General features: G+C 56.9%; 7 protein-coding genes across 7 annotated transcripts; 2 read left to right on the top strand and 5 right to left on the bottom strand.

Moving 5' to 3' along the window:
• Nucleotides 1-228: 228 nt before the first annotated feature.
• J7T54_008350 (Mitochondrial carrier protein MTM1) lies at nucleotides 229-1,564 on the bottom strand (the record flags this gene model as incomplete). Its single annotated transcript, XM_051505378.1, has 3 exons — nucleotides 229-674; nucleotides 762-1,355; nucleotides 1,435-1,564. 3 exons carry the CDS (start codon nucleotides 1,562-1,564, stop codon nucleotides 229-231), a joined length of 1,170 nt encoding a protein of 389 aa, XP_051363120.1.
• A 544-nt stretch (nucleotides 1,565-2,108) lies between these two features.
• J7T54_008349 (F-box protein-like protein) lies at nucleotides 2,109-3,656 on the top strand (the record flags this gene model as incomplete). Its single annotated transcript, XM_051505377.1, has 1 exon — nucleotides 2,109-3,656. The coding sequence occupies one exon, from the start codon at nucleotides 2,109-2,111 to the stop codon at nucleotides 3,654-3,656; it is 1,548 nt and encodes a 515-aa protein (XP_051363119.1).
• A 268-nt stretch (nucleotides 3,657-3,924) lies between these two features.
• J7T54_008348 (uncharacterized protein) lies at nucleotides 3,925-6,387 on the bottom strand (the record flags this gene model as incomplete). The annotated part of the gene is made up of 1 exon (XM_051505376.1): nucleotides 3,925-6,387. The coding sequence occupies one exon, from the start codon at nucleotides 6,385-6,387 to the stop codon at nucleotides 3,925-3,927; it is 2,463 nt and encodes an 820-aa protein (XP_051363118.1).
• Nucleotides 6,388-8,284: 1,897 nt separating this feature from the next.
• On the bottom strand, nucleotides 8,285-10,197 carry J7T54_008347 (Glycerol uptake protein-like protein; the record flags this gene model as incomplete). The annotated part of the gene is made up of 3 exons (XM_051505375.1): nucleotides 8,285-8,391; nucleotides 8,445-9,306; nucleotides 9,361-10,197. The coding sequence occupies 3 exons, from the start codon at nucleotides 10,195-10,197 to the stop codon at nucleotides 8,285-8,287; spliced, it is 1,806 nt and encodes a 601-aa protein (XP_051363117.1).
• Nucleotides 10,198-10,763: 566 nt separating this feature from the next.
• On the bottom strand, nucleotides 10,764-11,939 carry J7T54_008346 (uncharacterized protein; the record flags this gene model as incomplete). The annotated part of the gene is made up of 3 exons (XM_051505374.1): nucleotides 10,764-11,435; nucleotides 11,495-11,659; nucleotides 11,751-11,939. 3 exons carry the CDS (start codon nucleotides 11,937-11,939, stop codon nucleotides 10,764-10,766), a joined length of 1,026 nt encoding a protein of 341 aa, XP_051363116.1.
• A 1,549-nt stretch (nucleotides 11,940-13,488) lies between these two features.
• On the top strand, nucleotides 13,489-14,619 carry J7T54_008345 (uncharacterized protein; the record flags this gene model as incomplete). The annotated part of the gene is made up of 1 exon (XM_051505373.1): nucleotides 13,489-14,619. One exon carries the CDS (start codon nucleotides 13,489-13,491, stop codon nucleotides 14,617-14,619), a length of 1,131 nt encoding a protein of 376 aa, XP_051363115.1.
• A 455-nt stretch (nucleotides 14,620-15,074) lies between these two features.
• Nucleotides 15,075-17,515, bottom strand: J7T54_008344 (uncharacterized protein; the record flags this gene model as incomplete). Its single annotated transcript, XM_051505372.1, has 3 exons — nucleotides 15,075-15,409; nucleotides 15,483-16,969; nucleotides 17,508-17,515. 3 exons carry the CDS (start codon nucleotides 17,513-17,515, stop codon nucleotides 15,075-15,077), a joined length of 1,830 nt encoding a protein of 609 aa, XP_051363114.1.
• Between the last annotated feature and the right edge of the window lie 16 nt (nucleotides 17,516-17,531).

Here is a 17,531-nt window from a genome sequence, read left to right as displayed (position 1 = left end):
TGGTCTGTCGCTACATTGGCATGGTTGAATTACTTGATTCTGCAGAGCCGTGTGGCTTCTGCACGTAATTAAGCTACGTCTATCGTTCCTGTCGGATACATGTATCGTACACGTGCTCGTCTATCGCTCAAATAAAAGGATCAAAAGGAGTGGTCTCCAACCCTTTCCGCCCAAAAACGCCCAAGTTGATGCAGATAACACTGATAGCCTCACCAGGGCCCGTGTACTTTATGGTGTCCTCTCTTTGTTCGCCGCTGCCCGCTCGTTCACTCCCTTGAACACTCGCTTGCCTACTTCGTACGTGCTGATCATGATGGCGCAACTAGGTGCCACCTTGAGTGTGCGAGGGATCCATCCTCTCCACAGGCCCTGGACTCCTTCTGTCTTGAAGATTTCCCACAGCAGCCGCGCCATGTGGCGCTGCGGCCCTTCTGCGTCCCGGTAAACCTGGGTCCTGGTCTTGCCCACATCGAACGGGGTGGTGACAATTGAGGCAAAGGCACCCGAAAGAGCACCCGACGCAAAGCTGTCGAGGAACGTTTCCGTGTGATTTTCCGGAATCTGTGCTCGGCGATCGGCGTGCGAGGCGTTCCAGTCGACCGGCTTGCCCTTCCTTTGCTCTCGAACATCCGATAGCCGTGACCGGATCGCTTCGTATCCCCACCAGTACAGTCCTGAGAAGGGGACGTCTCTCCAGAGAGTCAACGTCAAGCCTCTCCACAAGGATGTGTATCCTTGCTGGCCGACCATCTTTCGTATACCTTTAAAGGTCTCCACCATGTGGTTGCCAGTGGAAGATGAGTTGGCGGCCTGCATCCGCGTGCGCACCAACTCGATTGGCCCAACCGCTGTTGCGGCCATGACGCGAGCAACGGATCCTCCAGTCAAGGGTGCATAGTCGTCCGACATCTTGGAAAAGGGCGAATTATGGTTGTATCGCAGCCATTCGTACCCAGTAAAGTAGATAATGTTGCCGGGTACTGCCATCACTAATGTGGGAGAGAGACCTCGCCACAGAGTTGTGACGCCCTCATTCCGCGCGATCTTCCGTAGCCCATCGAGAGTTGAGCTGTATGTCTTGCGCTGTGTTTCCTGCACGGCGCAGTCCACAGGCGGCGTTATTGACGTGGTCGTGGTCGCGACGCCTATTTTGGGGGTAGACGCCAGGCAGTATTCGGCATTGTTGCCCATGAAGAAGACCTCGCGGCAGCATGCCGTAACGCCGAGTTCTGATGCTTGCGCTGGTGTGAGGCTCGTCGTCGACATGGTGAGGCGGGTAAAGTCGAGGTTCGGTGATGGCCCTGGGCGAGGATTCTGCGATTGCAATCGTACACGGACGACATCGAGAGGTGTCACTGGCCATGTGTTAGTATCTGACAGTTGACCACCATTTGAGCGGCAAGAACACACTTAGAAGAGACGTCAGGAGACTACCAGTAATGGCAGAAAGCATCTTCTGCCCCGCGGTGACCTCGAACGTATCTGAGCCCGTTGGTGGCGCGGTGCCACTGGAGGCATCATCGTTGGCCTTGATGTTGACTGCCTGCGCACCGGCGGCGGCCATGGTGGCGCCGAGATGCTGAGTTTGTGTCCCCTCCTGTATGCTGTCCTCCTCAGTCGAACAATGCAGGTCGCATGCACATGGGCAATCGTTTCTTCAGGATGCTGTGTGGACGTGGTTTCGCGCTTCTTATTTTGCGGTAGTGTCAGGGCACTTAGGTAGTTGGTGTCGTGGCGGGAGGAAGTGGTGATGAGTATGGTCGTCATGATTGATTGATAAGAGCTCCACCAAATTTTTAGGAGCGTCGCAAGGCCGGACATGAAAAAGGTCCCCAATTCGCCGATTTCCGGGCATCTCTCGATTGGCTGCCGCGGGGCAATGGACACTCGGCGTATGGCTCATCGGGGGTTCATTATCGCAGTATCGATAAGTCACATTGCTTATCTCACCTACCAGCCCTCAAGTAACATCATCGACGTGCCTTCTTCCTGCTCAGCCAAACTCCAATCTATTAACTATAGTCTGTCTTCTGTTATGAGAAGACAATGCCGCCATAATAAGGAGCTCCGCACATACCCCTTCTACAACCGTCTAGCCCACATGTACCATGACCTCCGGAGCTAGCACCCAGCTCGACACCGAGCTCGAGTCGTTCCGCCAACAATGGCTCACAGATCTACACTCCAAAGGCAACCAGCCACCATCTACTTCTGAGCCGCGTCAAGGAGATTCATCATCAGTGCCGGCCAAACACAGGCGTAAAGTGTCAGCTCAGGCCCCGGCAGGGAAGAAGGCCATCTATGCTGAAGACGACAATGACTACCTGCACGGCCAGGCCTTTGACGAGGCACCCCCTCCCTCGGGACACACTCTCGCAGGGTCGAGCAAAGAACAGCCAAGAGAGCTGGTCTCTGCGCTGGACCATTTTGAAGAGGCCATGGAGAGGGAAGCGCAGGGGAACATGGGCGACAGCCTGAAGCTCTACCGGCAAGCTTACAAGCTGGACAACACCGTGGACAGGCGGTACCGGGAGAAGCACTTCCCGCCAGGGCATGCCAATCAAAAGAAGCCGATTTCGGTGGCGAAGGAAGCAACTGAACCCGTACAGCCTCAGGAGCCTGAGGAGTCCAAACCGTTGACGATCCAGGATCTCATCGCGTCCTTTTCCACATTGGCCATTGAGCCGACCCCGCCAGACGTGGAGGGCATGCCGCAACCACCCTGCCCAATTTCCGAACTGCCTGATGAGCTGCTTTCGCACATCCTGCTCGACGTGGCCATCGCTGATGTCGCGGATTTTGCACGATTGTCCCTGGTGTGCAAGCGCTTGGCCTATCTGGTCTCTTCGGAGCAGCGCATCTGGCACAGGGTATGCATCGGGAGGGAGTTTGGCTTCCAGGGCCTTTGGCGTCACTGGGGTATCGAGACGGAGTGGCAACCGCTGCCAGAATTGACGGAGCTTCCGAGCGGCGACGTTGTCAACACGAGAGACATGCAGGAGGCCAGGACATGGGAAGAGCACCGCAAAACCCTGTCTCTGGTCCCCTCCCCATATCCGTCATGGCAGATGCAATTCTTCCGACGTCCCAGGATACGATTCAATGGCTGCTACATATCGACCGTGAACTATGTCCGCTCAGGCCAGCAGTCCACCAACCAGGCCACGTGGGGCGGTGCGCCCGTCCTCATCGTCACGTACTACCGCTATCTGCGATTCTACCGCGACGGCTCGTGCATTTCTCTGCAGACAACGAGCGAGCCGGGTGATGTGGTGCACCATCTCACAAAGGACGAGTTGGCGCGCCACAAGGGCGACAAGGACCGGGGCCATTCGAGCACACTGCCCGGGGCCGTCATGAGTCTCGCTCTAAAAGGCCGCTGGAGACTCGCCAACGAAGAGGACGAGAGCCACGGCAAGACGCTGGAGGAGCGCGAAGGTGACCTCTACATTGAGACGGAGGGCGTCAAGCCGCGGTACATGTACCGCATGGAGCTGTCCCTGCGCAATGCGGGCAAGGGCGCGCGAAACAACAAGCTTGTGTGGCGTGGGTTCTACAGCTACAACAAGCTGTCGGCTGACTGGGGCCAATTCGGCCCCAAGAACGACAAGCCATTCTTCTTCAGCCGCGTGCGGAGTTATGGTCTCGGCGCGTGAACAAAGCCCCTGATAGATGATCGATTCACTGAATGAACTCACGAGACACGTGCAAATACATGTACATCAGCATGGGATTGCCATTGCCCCTATATTCACATACAGTCAAAAGTCCCATTGTCATTAGATAAGCCTATATACAAAGAGACCAAAATCTCAAGGCTGCGCTCAAGGAAGGGTGATAAAAGCCCCATGTAGACAAAAAGAAGGCGCTGTCAAGTTCAAGGCGATAGCTGTGTATAGTGTGGTGCGTTGGGTATCAGAGTAATTATCTCAGCCTCTTGCCGTCGAGGAATTTAGGACTCTTGTCCTTGTAGTAGTTATCGGGGGCATCCATTTGCCTGCGGGCTTCGAATGCTGCCTTTTCGTCGTCGTCCATGGTGAACGCCTTTTTAAACCAGCCAAAGGCGCTTTTCTTCTTCTTTACAGTTCGTCCAGTCTGGACGGAAGGGGTTCCTTGACGCGTTGTCTGATCGCCGGCGCTCGTCGGTGCTATGCTTCCAAGGCGGGACGGTTGGCCGCGTAGGTGTTGCGGGTAGCTGGGTGTTGTGGGATACGGCTGCGGCCCAGCCGCTGTATGTGGTCTCTGCTGCAACGGCGAGTGAGGTGAGGCTCGCACTGGGTGGTAGTGCTGAAAGTCGGAACTTGGCGACGCCATCAGTGGTGGCCGTGCCGGACCCAACTCAGCGTGAGAAGCAACGCGAGGAAGAGCATGCTGACGATGGGCGTCCACGTCCAACATGCTACTGCCCGACGACCCCTGGGCGCGGTGATAGCTTGCTTCCAAGTCCCCTGTTTGTAGATGATGGTTGTTGTGGCTACGCCGAGAAACGAAGGCCGGCGAGCCTCGTCCATTCACACCTCCAGGCTTGACCGTCGGCGGTATCAGGATATCCTCGGGCGGTGCCCCTTTTAGAGACACGCGATGGCGAATGGAGCCTCGAGACTGTATTTGTGGAAGTGCCTCGTGTTGTTGCTGAGTAGTAGTGGTGGACGTGGGTGTTGTTGATGGCGCCGGTGCCGGCGCTTCCTTGACCCTGGGTGATGGCATAGGCTCGGGGAGTACGGGCGTGTAGGTCCTTGGCTGCAACAGGTACAAGGGCCCGTCCTCCTTTTCTTCCTCTGGCACCTCCTGTACAGTAGGAGGCTTTGACGCGCTGAGCTCTGCGCCCCATTTTGCCGTTTCGATAGACATCTTCTTGGAGACTCTGTTACCACTGTATCGCGTTGGTGGCAATAATGGGGTCACACCCGGGAGTGGAAAACCCTCGAGCCCATCGTCCGAGTCACCGTCCTCCATCATCGACAGCTGCGCGAATGAGGTCGAACCGCTCCTAATACTGATGCGGGCATTGGACATGGGATTCGATCGTACCGAGGGCGGCGAAGATATCGATGTCTTGCTCTTGAGACTCCCGGATATGGGGGAAGTGTACGGAGGGATGGTGGACCACGTCTTGCGACTGACCTCGCCCGCCTTCTGCGCCATTTCGGCTGTGATGGTCATGAGCTTGATGATTAGGCTATTCAGATCCTGTGCTCGGCTGTTCGTCTCGTCGAAAGCATTCAGCCAAGCGTCGGCGTTACCCTTCATGGCATCGTGTATCTCCACCAGGTCGGGGCGCCCATTCCTCCACGGCCCATCTCTCAGCTCCTGCAACCACTCCTTAAAGGCAGAGACGCCGTGCAGACCTGCTTCCACGTCGTCATCCCACTGCCGCATGATCACATTCATTCTCGCCAAAATGTGATCAATCTCTTCGTTGTTTTCCAGAATCTCGGCTCGATAGTTCCGATCCTCTAGCCTCTCTTCGAAATCCTTTCCGGTCGACATCGTCTCCCGTAAAGACAGGATGCGGTCTTCCAGGTCAGCCAAGGCTTCCGCTAGGTCTTCCAGTGTGACCTCGAGAAACTCGTCGACCTCGTCAATATGGCCTTGCAGGATGCCGACAACCTGCGCATGGTCGTTGGCCATGCCGTTGAGTAGTAAGTAGACGCCGAATGAGATTTGCGACAATAGCTTGACGACTTCATGCTCCTTCTGGCCAGGTCGGTAGCGCCATGGTGCATCGAATGGCTCGTCATCCTTGGTCTGACCCAGGAGCCTCTCTCGCCGCTGTCTTGCGTCGAATTCGCGGAGCCGTGGTTTGCGCAAAGGACCCGTAGTCACTTCCGCCAGCGACTCGGCGAACGCCAGCTGCATCAGAGGAATTGGATGTGAAGGAATGTTCGGTACCAACGCTTCGTCATCGTGTGTGGGCATTTCGGTCACGTTATTCTCCCCGCGCAGGATCGAGTCGGAGATCGACGGCCTTGGTTCAATATCGAGCTCGATTTGTATTTGATCCGACGCGTCTGTCAACCGTTCTGGGGGAGTCATCGGCTCGGCGTCGATCTGAATCTCAATCTCGGACGTTGGAGTCTTCGCTCGGGGCGTTAACACCCTACGGGGCTGTGGAAAATCGAGGTCGAGCTTTGACGACGCTGCGACGGATGCCGTTTCGAAAACAGACCCATCCTCGTCCTCGGATGTTGACTGTGATCCACTGTTCAGGAATGATTTGGACGCGGCGTGCGGCTTGGACTCTGAAACAGATTCCGGCTCGGGTTGGGGCTCCTGCCGGCGTGGGAAGGGACGGCCTCCACCCGGCGTGGCTGAACTTCCCTGGATGATAGACACGCGGAAGCCTCCATCTTCGAATTGGAGTGGAGGTAGCTGGATCGAGGTCATGACTGCGCCGATGTGCCGAAGACTAACTTAGGATTCGAGACGATTCGAGTGGTCTGACAGCGGGATGGACCATGGGACGCAGCGCGCCGACCCCTATCAGATAGGAGCAGGTGGTGTAAGCGACGAGACTGGGACGGTGTACCGAGTGAATGCAGTTGGCGGAGCAGATAAGATTTTCGGCGTCGCACGAGTCCAGGTTCAGATGCCGTTCACAGCCATGGTCCAAGAGCGAGTGACCCTTTCGTTCGGTTGTCTTCAGTCTGGAGCGTCGTCCGCATTTGTCGTCGGCTCAGCCCCCCGTCGTGCAAAGCAGCGGTCGTGGGTCGTGATCGTGATCGTTCGGGTTCGCGCAGTCGACAACCCTGTAGCAACGCGAGACAAGCAGGAACGATTCGAAGGTAAGATGCTGCGCAGGCCGAAATCAGGATCGATGTCACAAAAGTTCGCGGAAAGAAAACAGAGGAGTCGAGACAAGGCATGCGCGTGCCTCCAGTCACTGCCAGCGAGTGTGCCTCCGTCTGCTCCACATGTCCCCTGGGAAGGCACTAGTGGGGACTGCAGAGGCTTGGCTGCCCTGGGCTTCCAGTCAACGAACTGGTGGAAGGCTCCAGTCCATCCAGTCCCTCCCCCACCTCGCATTTCGCTGATTGAATCTCATTTCGTCTAGACGAGGACAGACAGTCAGCTCAAAGGGCGCCAAGCAATTGATTAATTATGTCCATACATTAATTACCCTGACCTTCTTGCCAACGGCTGTGAGCTGTTCACGCGCGAAATGTCCGTACTTCCTGCTCAGTATGCTCCTAATTATGAGCCCTCTGCTGGGCCACGTGTGCCCCTGTCCCTTGCAGCTCAATTTACATGTGTGCCAATGAAAGATAAAATTCAGGCTCGACTGTAGGCTATTCGTATCACGGGAGCGGCACCTCTGTTCAATTTGCCAATCTGCACAATCACTGGTCCATTTGACAATTCCCACCTTGCGCTAATCTTCGCGATAAATCGTGAATGTCCGGCGCCCAAAGCCGGATCGGCAAACCGCGCCCTCTAACGTTATTAGTCCCTTCGCCGGTCGGCATCGACAGCGGGGCACCGAAGGGTCGAGACTCATCAGCGGACGCGTACACACTGCTTGGATCGGAATTGAGACACGCAGACAGAGATCCGCTTTTGTCTTGCGGACACGGTCGGCGGCCATGGCCACGCCCAGCAGCGACAGTATTCAATCCGCTGTTGCAGTATTGTGTTAGAGCCGGAAGGCCCGTGGGCATTTTAGAAAGTTTATTGAAACTTTATTTAGAGAGGTAGTACGTACGAACGTCCGTGCCATCTTATCCGTCTTAGTACCTCACGAAAAGGAGATCAAAGCACCCGTGCATTGTGAATAGGGCTGCTCCAGAATGCTCCCACTGTATTCATGGATCTCCGTACCACTGCACAGTCTGCATCAGCTCCAATGGCCCAGGAGAAATCAAAATGTTGGACTAGGGTGCGTCCCGCAAGATGTTCTGGGATCGTCGTCTTCCACCACTGGTACAAAGATCGGCGGCGGCAGGCGGAGTGGTTCCTGGCGCCGCCCCCACATCCCGCGCGCGCCAACCGAAGATTGTGTCTGCTAGCTAAGCTAGACCTGTCACTTTACACATGCTAGTCCATCTGCCTGAAGTAATGTCCATCTCGCTGGCTACTTTTGACTGTATTACAATGTGCGGCGTTCATGCCCTACCCTACGCCCACCAGGGCCTCAGGAGCAAAATGCTCTAGAATAAGCCCTTGGGTGGTCCTGAGTAGAACAGCGTGGTCACTTCGGGACAATGTCTGGAGCTTTTGCCATGATTCTCGTGACTTTTACTTGGTAACGTTCCCGGTCTACATTTGTACATCTATTCTATCGACCTCAACATTTGAGAGCCACGCCTTTTCGCTTTTCCGTTTCCCGGACCTCGAACATGACTTGAATGCCTGTGAAGAGGCACCCGCAAGAAATCATTATGAACATGACACCTGTTCCATATTAGCCTGCAATTCCCCTTGCCGCGAATGAAAGGAAGACTCACCTGACCAAGTGTGCAGAATACTCTTCACAATGACCTCCAGGCCATCCAGGCCTAGCGCAAACCCCACGAGATTCGCCGAAATCATCATGAGAACGTTGCCCACGGCTCCTACGCAGCAGAGCATCCGGTACTCTGTTGGGCGGCTTTCCCATTTGTGCTTTGGGAAGAGCCACGCAGCAACCCATTCCGGGACCATGAATAGCACAATCAACCAGCCCCAGATGAGAAGCCTCATCTGGATATCGTGCCACAGCGCGACAAATGTAAACGAGAGCAGATACGTAAAAATGGAGCGCAAGGTCGACTGCCACGTCCGGAAGGACGATCCACCCAGAGGCACATAGATGTACCGGACAATCCAGCGGTTGTACGAGCGATGCCACGACCGCCAGAAGAGTTGGGTACTATAGTTGTTGCTCACGCAACGAACCATGTTCTCGGGCGGGTCGATGCCGTCGACCAAGGACCACAGCCTGAACAGCCGCCATGGGAGCAGCAACTTGAGCCAGATAATGTGCAGGTTCATAAACGACAGTAGGCTGAGTTGTGCCGCTGTGTAGGAGCCCCAATCTGGGTTGTTTTTGCTAATCGCATTCACGTAGTTGAAGTGGAGTAGCAGCTCCATGGTGAGAAGAACGAGGATGAAGCGAATCGCATAACGGATGGTGCGCGGACGTTCAATGCTGGCCACCTTGTGCTTCGACTGCGAAATGTAGTCGTTGAAGGTGAGGATCGGCCCCACGAGGTAGAGCGGGGCATAGATGGCATACGCAACAAAGTTCCTCCACGTATAGTCGTGCGCGTTGGCCGAGATGGAAACGCGGTCACGTTCCGAGAGCTCAGCCGGATTGAGCTGCTTCTTCTTTGGTGCATTAGACGTTATGTGATCAACAGAAGTGGATGGTTGGCCCCGTACCTCGATGGAGCTGGCGTGACTCTTGCCAAGGCTCCAGTAGTAGTCCATGTTGAAGCTGATGAGCCGCAGGATGGTAATGTTGAAGAGGATGTCCCAGCGACTCATGATACCGCCGTAGCTGTCTAGCCAGCCACCCCACTCTTGCAGCGGCGGCGCGACGTAGTAGGCAATGTCTCGGAAGCGGTATCCGTTGCAAATGTCGTTGGCAAACAGCAATGGGACATTGAACGCCCAAGTCCCGAACGGGATGTAACGGCGCGGCAACTGGGTGGCCAGCCGGTAGTTGATGTTGAGAATCACGATGATCTTGAATGCAGAGACGCCGTGCAAGATGAACAGGAACAGGATGGCGAATGCGAAGTCAAAGGACGCTCGTTGCTCCAACCGGCCGCCGCTCTTCTCCTTCTTGTCGCTGGCCGGGAACACAGCGTTCCAGCCTTTGCGTAGCAGCGGATGGAATATGAGCAGTGCGGTCATGGCCGGCAGATTGCCGCGAAACGTGTAGTACTGGGAGTCTGAAATGTCGATCCTCCGTCCCGGGACCCAGCCCGGCCATAGGTAGTGCGCGTACTTGCCATAGCGCGGATCCTCAGGTCGGGACACCTGGTACGGCACCCAGAACATGCAAAGCACGGCGATCAGGATAACGGCATAGTAGAAGAAGAACTCAAGGCTCCTCCATTTGGACGGCGGTGCTTTTGCGGGTTTCAGACGGCTCGTGGCAGGATCGCTTCGGGCGTCGATGACGGTCTGGTAAGGCACCTGGGAAGAGCTGGTGAAGCGCGTGTCGAGCGTGTCGAGGTCGTAGATGTTTCGAAAGAGCGTGAGCGGACCCATTGTGAATGTTGGGTCCCGGGAAAGGGTTCAGCGCATCGTGTTCGGGGTGTGAGATGTATCGCACGCGACCTACCTACTTGTGTCGGAGTGGGAGGAGGACGGTGGTGGTCAAAGGAGCGTACCATGGGGCCGAGGCGAAGGTCAAGGAGGAGACCCCTGGATTTCATTTGGACACAGTGACCCCCTCGTAAGCGCCCCGGGCCCCGGCCAGGCACAGCCCCAGTCTCACAAGGCAAATGGCTACCCTAGAGTGGCCATAATTTGACATCATATCGAGAGCCACGGACAGGCTCAATTCTCAACCTGAACAAAGGCGAGAAGAATACCAACAGCAGCGGCTCTTACGAAATTGTCACTTAATTCTTCTCTGAGGACGCTTCCAGAGTTTCTCTGCCTTGACTCAATCAACTAACAAGTAGTTTTCAAGGTATGTCGACAATGCTCCCCTTCTCAAACCTTAGTCTCACCATATCTTCATCCAAGCGCAGAATTCACGACAGGCTATATTGGCAGAGAATTACCCTCAAAACGGGGTTTTCATGTCCAGGGACTCCCTACCTGCGCAGCTAATACGCCTGGGCCACGCGTTTGACGTGGTACTCCAACGCCGTCATGGGAGGGTACGCTGGAGGGCGGGTCTCCGAGACGAACTGTTCCAACGGCCCCACGCACGTGTCCCGGTCCGCCTTGACAAAAAAGGGGATGGAGAAGCGTTCCGGGATGACGAGCTCCTCGCCGCCCTGGCGGGACGACTTGAGGGCCGGTGGAAGTTTGACATTGTGGACACCGGCCTTGACCACGCCGTTGGTCCACCGCTCCATGGTCTCGCTAATGTTCAGAATGAGCTCGTCGAGGGCGTTGGGGTCGACGGCCTCGAACTTTCCGCCGCACCGCCGATTTTCAATCTCGAGACCACCGACGCCATCCTGGAACAGACAGGTAATCACGCCCAGGTCCGTGTGCGGCCAGACTCGGCTAACGTCCTTGGGCGCGTTGCTCATGGATGCTTCTGGATAGTGGTTGAAGCGTAACTCGCTCGACTGTCCCTGGCACTTGTCGGTGAAGGCGCCTTGGGGGAGCTCGAGGGCCATCTCCATGGCCGATAGGATGGCCTGGCTGATGCTGTGGCATCGCTCGAAAAAGTCTTCTAGGTAGGTTTTCATGGAGGGCACGTCGGCTTCTTCCAGCCATCGGTTGGGGAACTGCTCATCGGACGGAGGACCGATGTCAAAGTGCTCCTGGATTCCGCCGCCAGGTCAGCAGGAAGATCAGAGTGGCCGACCAGACTGTCACTGACCTTGGCGTCTGTTTCGGTGATTTTCTTTCCATTTTGCTCAAGTGCACCAAAAAGCATGGCAGTACTCTCCGACCCGACCCTGCTCCATCCTCGTTGAGGATACGGTCCGGGCACGTGTTCTATTTGACGCTTCACGCGGTCCGGTAAGCTGAAAAACTTCTTTGACTAGGAGGCTCCGAGTTAGTGCCTGTTTTCATGGAATTGCCTCCATGCAGAGCCAGCTCGACTTGCACAGACAAGGAGTAGTTCAACGTACCATGGACAGGGCATCTTGTATCATGGCTCTGGAGATGCCATGATTGACAAGCTTGACGAAACCATCCAACTTCAACGCATCGACGAGGTCTCTGGCAAAGGCCTCACGTTCCAGCGTGTCACTCGACTTGAACCGGGACAGGTCCAAGGTGGCGACCTTGAACAGCGCCGGTGCTGATTGGACGGACATGGTTTAGTCTAGCGTCTGGTTTTGGAGGAACAAGAGGAGGGCAACCGTACGTATGGATTCGACCGGGCGTGCGAGGATGGAAACCGATATTGCTAAGTATTGTCACAGAGACGACGCCAGTGGTCTCCGTGTCCAATCCAGCTGTTCTCGCCCACTAGCCACAGTGATGAAGAACGCCTGATGAGCATTACGCGACGAGCAAATCAGCTTCCCGGCTGACTGAATACGGTCATGCAGCATAACGAGGCCCCCCCTAACGAGCAGGGCAGAGTCAAGAGTTGCAACTTGCCCCAGCAACGCGTTGATTCTGTTGGCCTGTAGTTGAGATGCGTCGTTGGGATACCATGTTGAACACGCTACCCTGCACCTGTCGCGGCAGTTGTAAATTGTAATACAATTTGCACGCACACGCCCGGGCGTCGTGCTATGAAATCTTACGCATTTCAGGCTGTATGGGAGATCCGGGGTCGCGTAAGGGCGTCTCATCTCAAGCAGAACTTCATCCTTATTCCCGCACGTGTGGGGCGAACCATGCACGTCGAACCCAACTATCAGAGAAGCCCCCGGGTACTGTTTGGGTGCAGAGTACTCTGTACAGCATGTCTAATTACCGTCTCGATGTGTAATGGGTAAGCCGTCTACTTGCGCACACTCATGCTTGACAAGTGTCATCCTTGCTGCATGCACCCAACAAGGGATCGGCAAATGGACACACACTGCATTACTGAGACTTGAGCAAGACTATTGATCGAATGTCCAGCTTAGTACGTGCTATGAGTAGTCGCGCCTGGCTTTGGTTAGTGTGTGACAAGTCCACATGTACCGACGTGGCTAGTTTGTCGTGCTGAAAGGCTGTTGTCTGACACTGTGAGCATGAGTGGTTCTTACTAACAAGAACAGACAGCTACCTTGAAAAGTATTCAAGGCATAAAAACATGATTTTTAAGGCCAATAGAACGACCAGAAAGTGATATCCTGGGGAAGTTGTGCTTGAGGATGGCCCGGATGAGTCAGATATAGGGCTGACTCGATCTTGCGTCACGGCGAGAAATTGGCGTGGTAGGACCTCGAAACGAGAGCCCGCACGATGTACCGCGAGGCTGGAATGAATGTAGCAGTGGCAGGCATCTGGGCGGGATATCCCACAACCTATGTGGGAGCATAACAGGAGGTTATCGTGTTGGTGACTTGAGACCAATTTTCATAGATTGTCAACGCAAAGGGGGGGCTGATGGTGCTCTGAATCTCAGGGATGTATTATGCCCAACTGTATGTGTGAGCTCAAAGAGGAATTTGCAACAGCTCAGCAGTCTACAGATCCAAAGAGCAGTCAGTCTCCCTTTTTGACCAAGATAGGTTCCACCATCCATAGCAGGTCCTTCTTTCATATACTTGTTCCGTTTTCGTGTGGCTTTGGCCCCGGGCTCTGCCCTCCGAATTCCACCTGACACCTCACCCTTCATTCTTCTGATCAGTCTGTCGTCTCCTGAGCAGGAAAAGAGCCTTGCTATCTAAAGCCATGTCAGTCTCACTATCAATCAGGGCATCGATGCCTCACCTGCATGTGGCCAGCAGCGCCAGGCTACCCGTCGCTAGCAGACTGCGGTGGCCACACATCAGGTCCGAGCGTGGTGCCACTTGCCAGGGGGCCCGAGGTCTTGCCACAGTCGCAGCACCCGCCCAAGCGACGCACAGTCCCCCGCCCCTGGACAGCAAAGTGCCACCGAGAGCAAGGGGTGCGCGAGAGCTCTGGCTCCATGACAAAGCGTACGAGCACGGGTTCTATCAGTCCATTGCCAAAATCATGCAGTGGAGAGATAGGTATGTCGAGGATCGGACCATTTTCGTGCGGCATGAAGAGATGGTCGACTTGATGCGTGGCTTGGGCGCCAGGGAAGAGGACTTTGGCCGTCTCCAGGTCGTCAGCGACAACCTGCAGACGGATCCCACGCTGCCCTTTCGAAAGTCCCGGACGGGACGCTTCTGCATGGACTACGATCGGCAGTCGCTCCGCCGGCTTGAGTTTCAGTCATTCTCCTTGTCGGCCGCCGAGGATTTCAAGCGACATGACTCGGACACGGTGCGCGTCTTTGACGAGATCCAGGAGGACCTGCACTCCAATACGGTGTTGCAAGGCCTGATGATCTTCAAGGCCATGGTGATGCACGGCGTGCCGACCATGCGCCGCCCCAACTTCGACTACGGCGCGAACAAATGGGTCTGTACCATGTTCAACCTGCGTACATTGACCAGGCCGGACATCCTAGGCGAGCCGGCCCTCGAAGGCGTGCACACGGATGGCGTCGACCACACCATGACCACGTATCCGGGGAGTAGCAACATGACGCCCAACAGCGCCGTGACGCTCCTTCACGAGCGCGACGAGACGACGGGCACGCCGTTCCATGAGACGTCGCCGAACAAGATCTACGGCCGGGCACAGCACACAAAGTTCCTCGACACGCTGCTTGTGGCCGACCACGAGTACAAGCACAGCCTCTCGCCCGTGTACGCGGTGGACGAGGCCCAGGAGGCGACGCGGGACATGCTCATCTTCTTCACGCGCAAGCCCGTCACCGAGGGGCACATTATGGCGGGCAGTGACTCGCTCAAGTCTCATGAGGAGAGCCCGCTGGACATTCCTCTGTTCACACTCCCCAATGGAGAATGTGCGGATTGAAAATGCGAGGACGAATGATGGAGGGCAGTTGACCATGGACCGTGAGCGCGTTCACATAAGGGGGACCAAGAACTGACATGGAAGCTGCAAGACTCCCTCTCGACTTTGTGAGGGATCAATGTAGCCAACAATGAGACCCCAGCGACCATAAGACTGCCCTGCCCACGGATTTTCATATCCCCCTGACCGGAGAATTAGTAGAGCTAGCTAGCCGGCTTCCCTTCCGTTCCCGTGTTGGGGGCGGCGGGTTACCCCGGTATACAGACACTACGCTACAGAATACAGGCTACAACTGCCCATGCGCCCCTGAAACATCTCGATGCGGTCCTGAACAGGGGGGGGGGGGAGGGACGTGACTGGGAGGGACTGAACAGTGTGTGGGTAAGGTACATGGGCTGACGGCAGATGTCAAACAAAGGGCAAGGATGCCCTGCTTCTCGCTATGTAGATACAGTCTATACTATACCTCGCTTCCCCGTGTTCCCTCTGGGGCCCTCTGGGGCCCCCCTCCTTGTAAAGACCAGGTGCAGCGACTCGGGGTGCATCATGGCCAGGTCGAGGGACCCCTCGAGCAGGCGCGTACCGTCCTCGCCCGGGGCCAGGGCCACGTCAAACTGCGTGATGATCTGCGCCGTGAGGGTGGCCAGCTGCATGTACGCCAGCCGTCGGCCAATGCACGACTCGGACCCGGCGAGGAAGGGCATGAAGGCGTCGGGGTGCTTGACCATCTCGGGGCGGCTGTACCAGCGCTCGGGCACAAAGTCGCCACTGCGCTCGTAGATATCGTCGTCTAGTAATATGTAGTTAGCAAGTATGAATAGAGAAAGAGAGAGAGAGAGAGAGAGAGAGAGAGAGAGTCTCACCCAAGCCCATCACATACGGGGGCAGCTGCACGACCGTGTCGCCCGGGACGTGGACCTGGCCGATGGCGATGCCGCCGGGGGGTGTCTTGCGGAAGAAGCCCGAAGGAGCCGGATAATGCATACGCAGCGTCTCGTTGATGCAGGCGTGCAGGAGCTCGGCGCCTGCAACGTGTCCGTACTCGATGGGATCCGCATCCCCGACCAGGGGCCCTAGCTCCTGGCGCAGGCGGCTGACAAGGCCGCGCTCGGCACAGAGGCGGTAGAAGAGGTGGATGAGCGTCGTCGAGGTGGTGTCGCTGCCGGCGACGATGAGCATCCGCGCGTCGCCCTGCAGCATGGGCAGCATGGCGTGCTGCTGGTCCGGGGGCGACAGCGCCTGGTAGTGCGCGATGAGCGGCTGCATCATGTCGGCGTACGTCGTCTTGCCCTGCTCGCCCATGCGACGGGTGAGTTGGTCGGCCGTAAAGGCGACGAAGCGGCGGTAGCCCGCGCCCACGCCAGGCAGCGTCGCGAAGACGCGGTAGAGCCAGGGCGGAAAGGCGAAGCCCTGGGGATAGAGGCCCGCGCCCAGGACCTGGATGGCCTCGTGGGCCTCGCCGTGCTGCAGCATGTCAAAGGGCTGGTTGAAGACGAGGTCGCCCATGAGGTCGAAGCCGTGCAGGCCAAACCACTTGGTCACGTCCAGGGGCTGGCCGGCCGACGCCTCGAGCTGCGCCAGCAGCTGGTCGTTGTACCGCTGGGCGCGCACCATGTACCCGCGCAGGGCGGCGTCGCTGAAGGAGGGCGTGAGCAGGCGGCGGCGACGGTCGTGGGCGGCCCTGTCGCGGGTCGTGTTGGTCGAGATGTAGGGCGCATCCTGCCCGTACCAGGCCGACTTGCGGCACTGCGAGCCGGGCCCCAGCACGACGCGCATCCCGTCCGGGTCCACGACGGACAGGTCGTTGGGGCCCAGGCGCACGTAGGGCCCGTACGTCTCGTGCAGGCGCCACAGCACACGGTGGCCGCGCAGCCCCGAGCGCCAGTTGAGGTAGACGAGGTAGCCCTTGGACAGCCGTGCCAGGTACGGGCCGGGGAAGCGGTTGAGCGGGTTGAGGAGGAGGCGGTACACGATGACGCTCCCAAAGACGCCCGCCATGTAGAGACCCGCCAGCTGGCCGGACAGCAGCGCCAGCTCAGGACCGGAGGGGGAGACATGGCGAAGCCTCGTCACGGCCACGGCCACGCAGGGTGCGCAGATAGCGAGGAGCAGCACGTAGCGCCAGGGATGCGAGAAGTGCTCCCCACGCCCAAAGTACGCCCAATGCGAGGCGACGCCGGCCGCGAGCGTCAGCAGAGGCTCCCGGGCGTGGAAGACTTCCTGTTCCTGCTCCATGGGGTCTGTCTTGTCCTCTCTTGTCTTGTCCTCTCTTGTCTTGTCCTCTCTTGTCTTGTCCTCTCTTGTCTTGTCCTCTCTTGGCTTGTCCTCTCTTGGCTTGGCTCGTGGTGACCTGGGCAAGGAAGAGACAATACATCTGCGTGTCTTGCTTGGACTCTTGGGGCCAGGACTCCGGACGGCCTTTCGTTAAGAGTGGCGAGACATGGAGTGGAAACATGAACCGCCCGATGCTTCGAGTCTCGAGAGGGTGTCTCGCTCAGTCCACTCCTGTCCTCAACATCTCGCTCTCGGTCGAACCCGCGCTCCTCGCCCTCTGCATCACCAAGACATGTACTTGACGGCAAAGCCGGCAGGCACGCGAGTCTCTCCTCAACTCTTAGTCATACCAAGCCTTTCGACGCTTTGGCAGTCCCAGGGCGTGTCTCACGTCAGCAGGCCTTGGTACATGTACGCGTAAGTCTAGCACAGGGTTGGCTGCAGGGCCAAGAACTACGGCCAAGAACCCCCCGGGACAGGACCCTGTGCAGCCTGATATTACTACCCAAGGTCAAGGTACATGGAAAGTCTGCAGACAGGACTGCATTCGATGAGCCCGTTCGGCACCGGGCATCGCGGTGGTGTCTCCATCTATCGAGTGACCAAGTACTTACACGTCCATGCAGTCTATGCTCAGA

Source organism: Emericellopsis cladophorae (assembly GCF_022114955.1).
Source record: "Emericellopsis cladophorae strain MUM 19.33 chromosome Unknown NODE_14_length_400046_cov_116_985211, whole genome shotgun sequence".
Classification (NCBI taxonomy): Eukaryota; Fungi; Ascomycota; class Sordariomycetes; order Hypocreales; family Bionectriaceae; genus Emericellopsis; species Emericellopsis cladophorae.
This window is presented reverse-complemented; position numbering and strand designations above follow the sequence as displayed.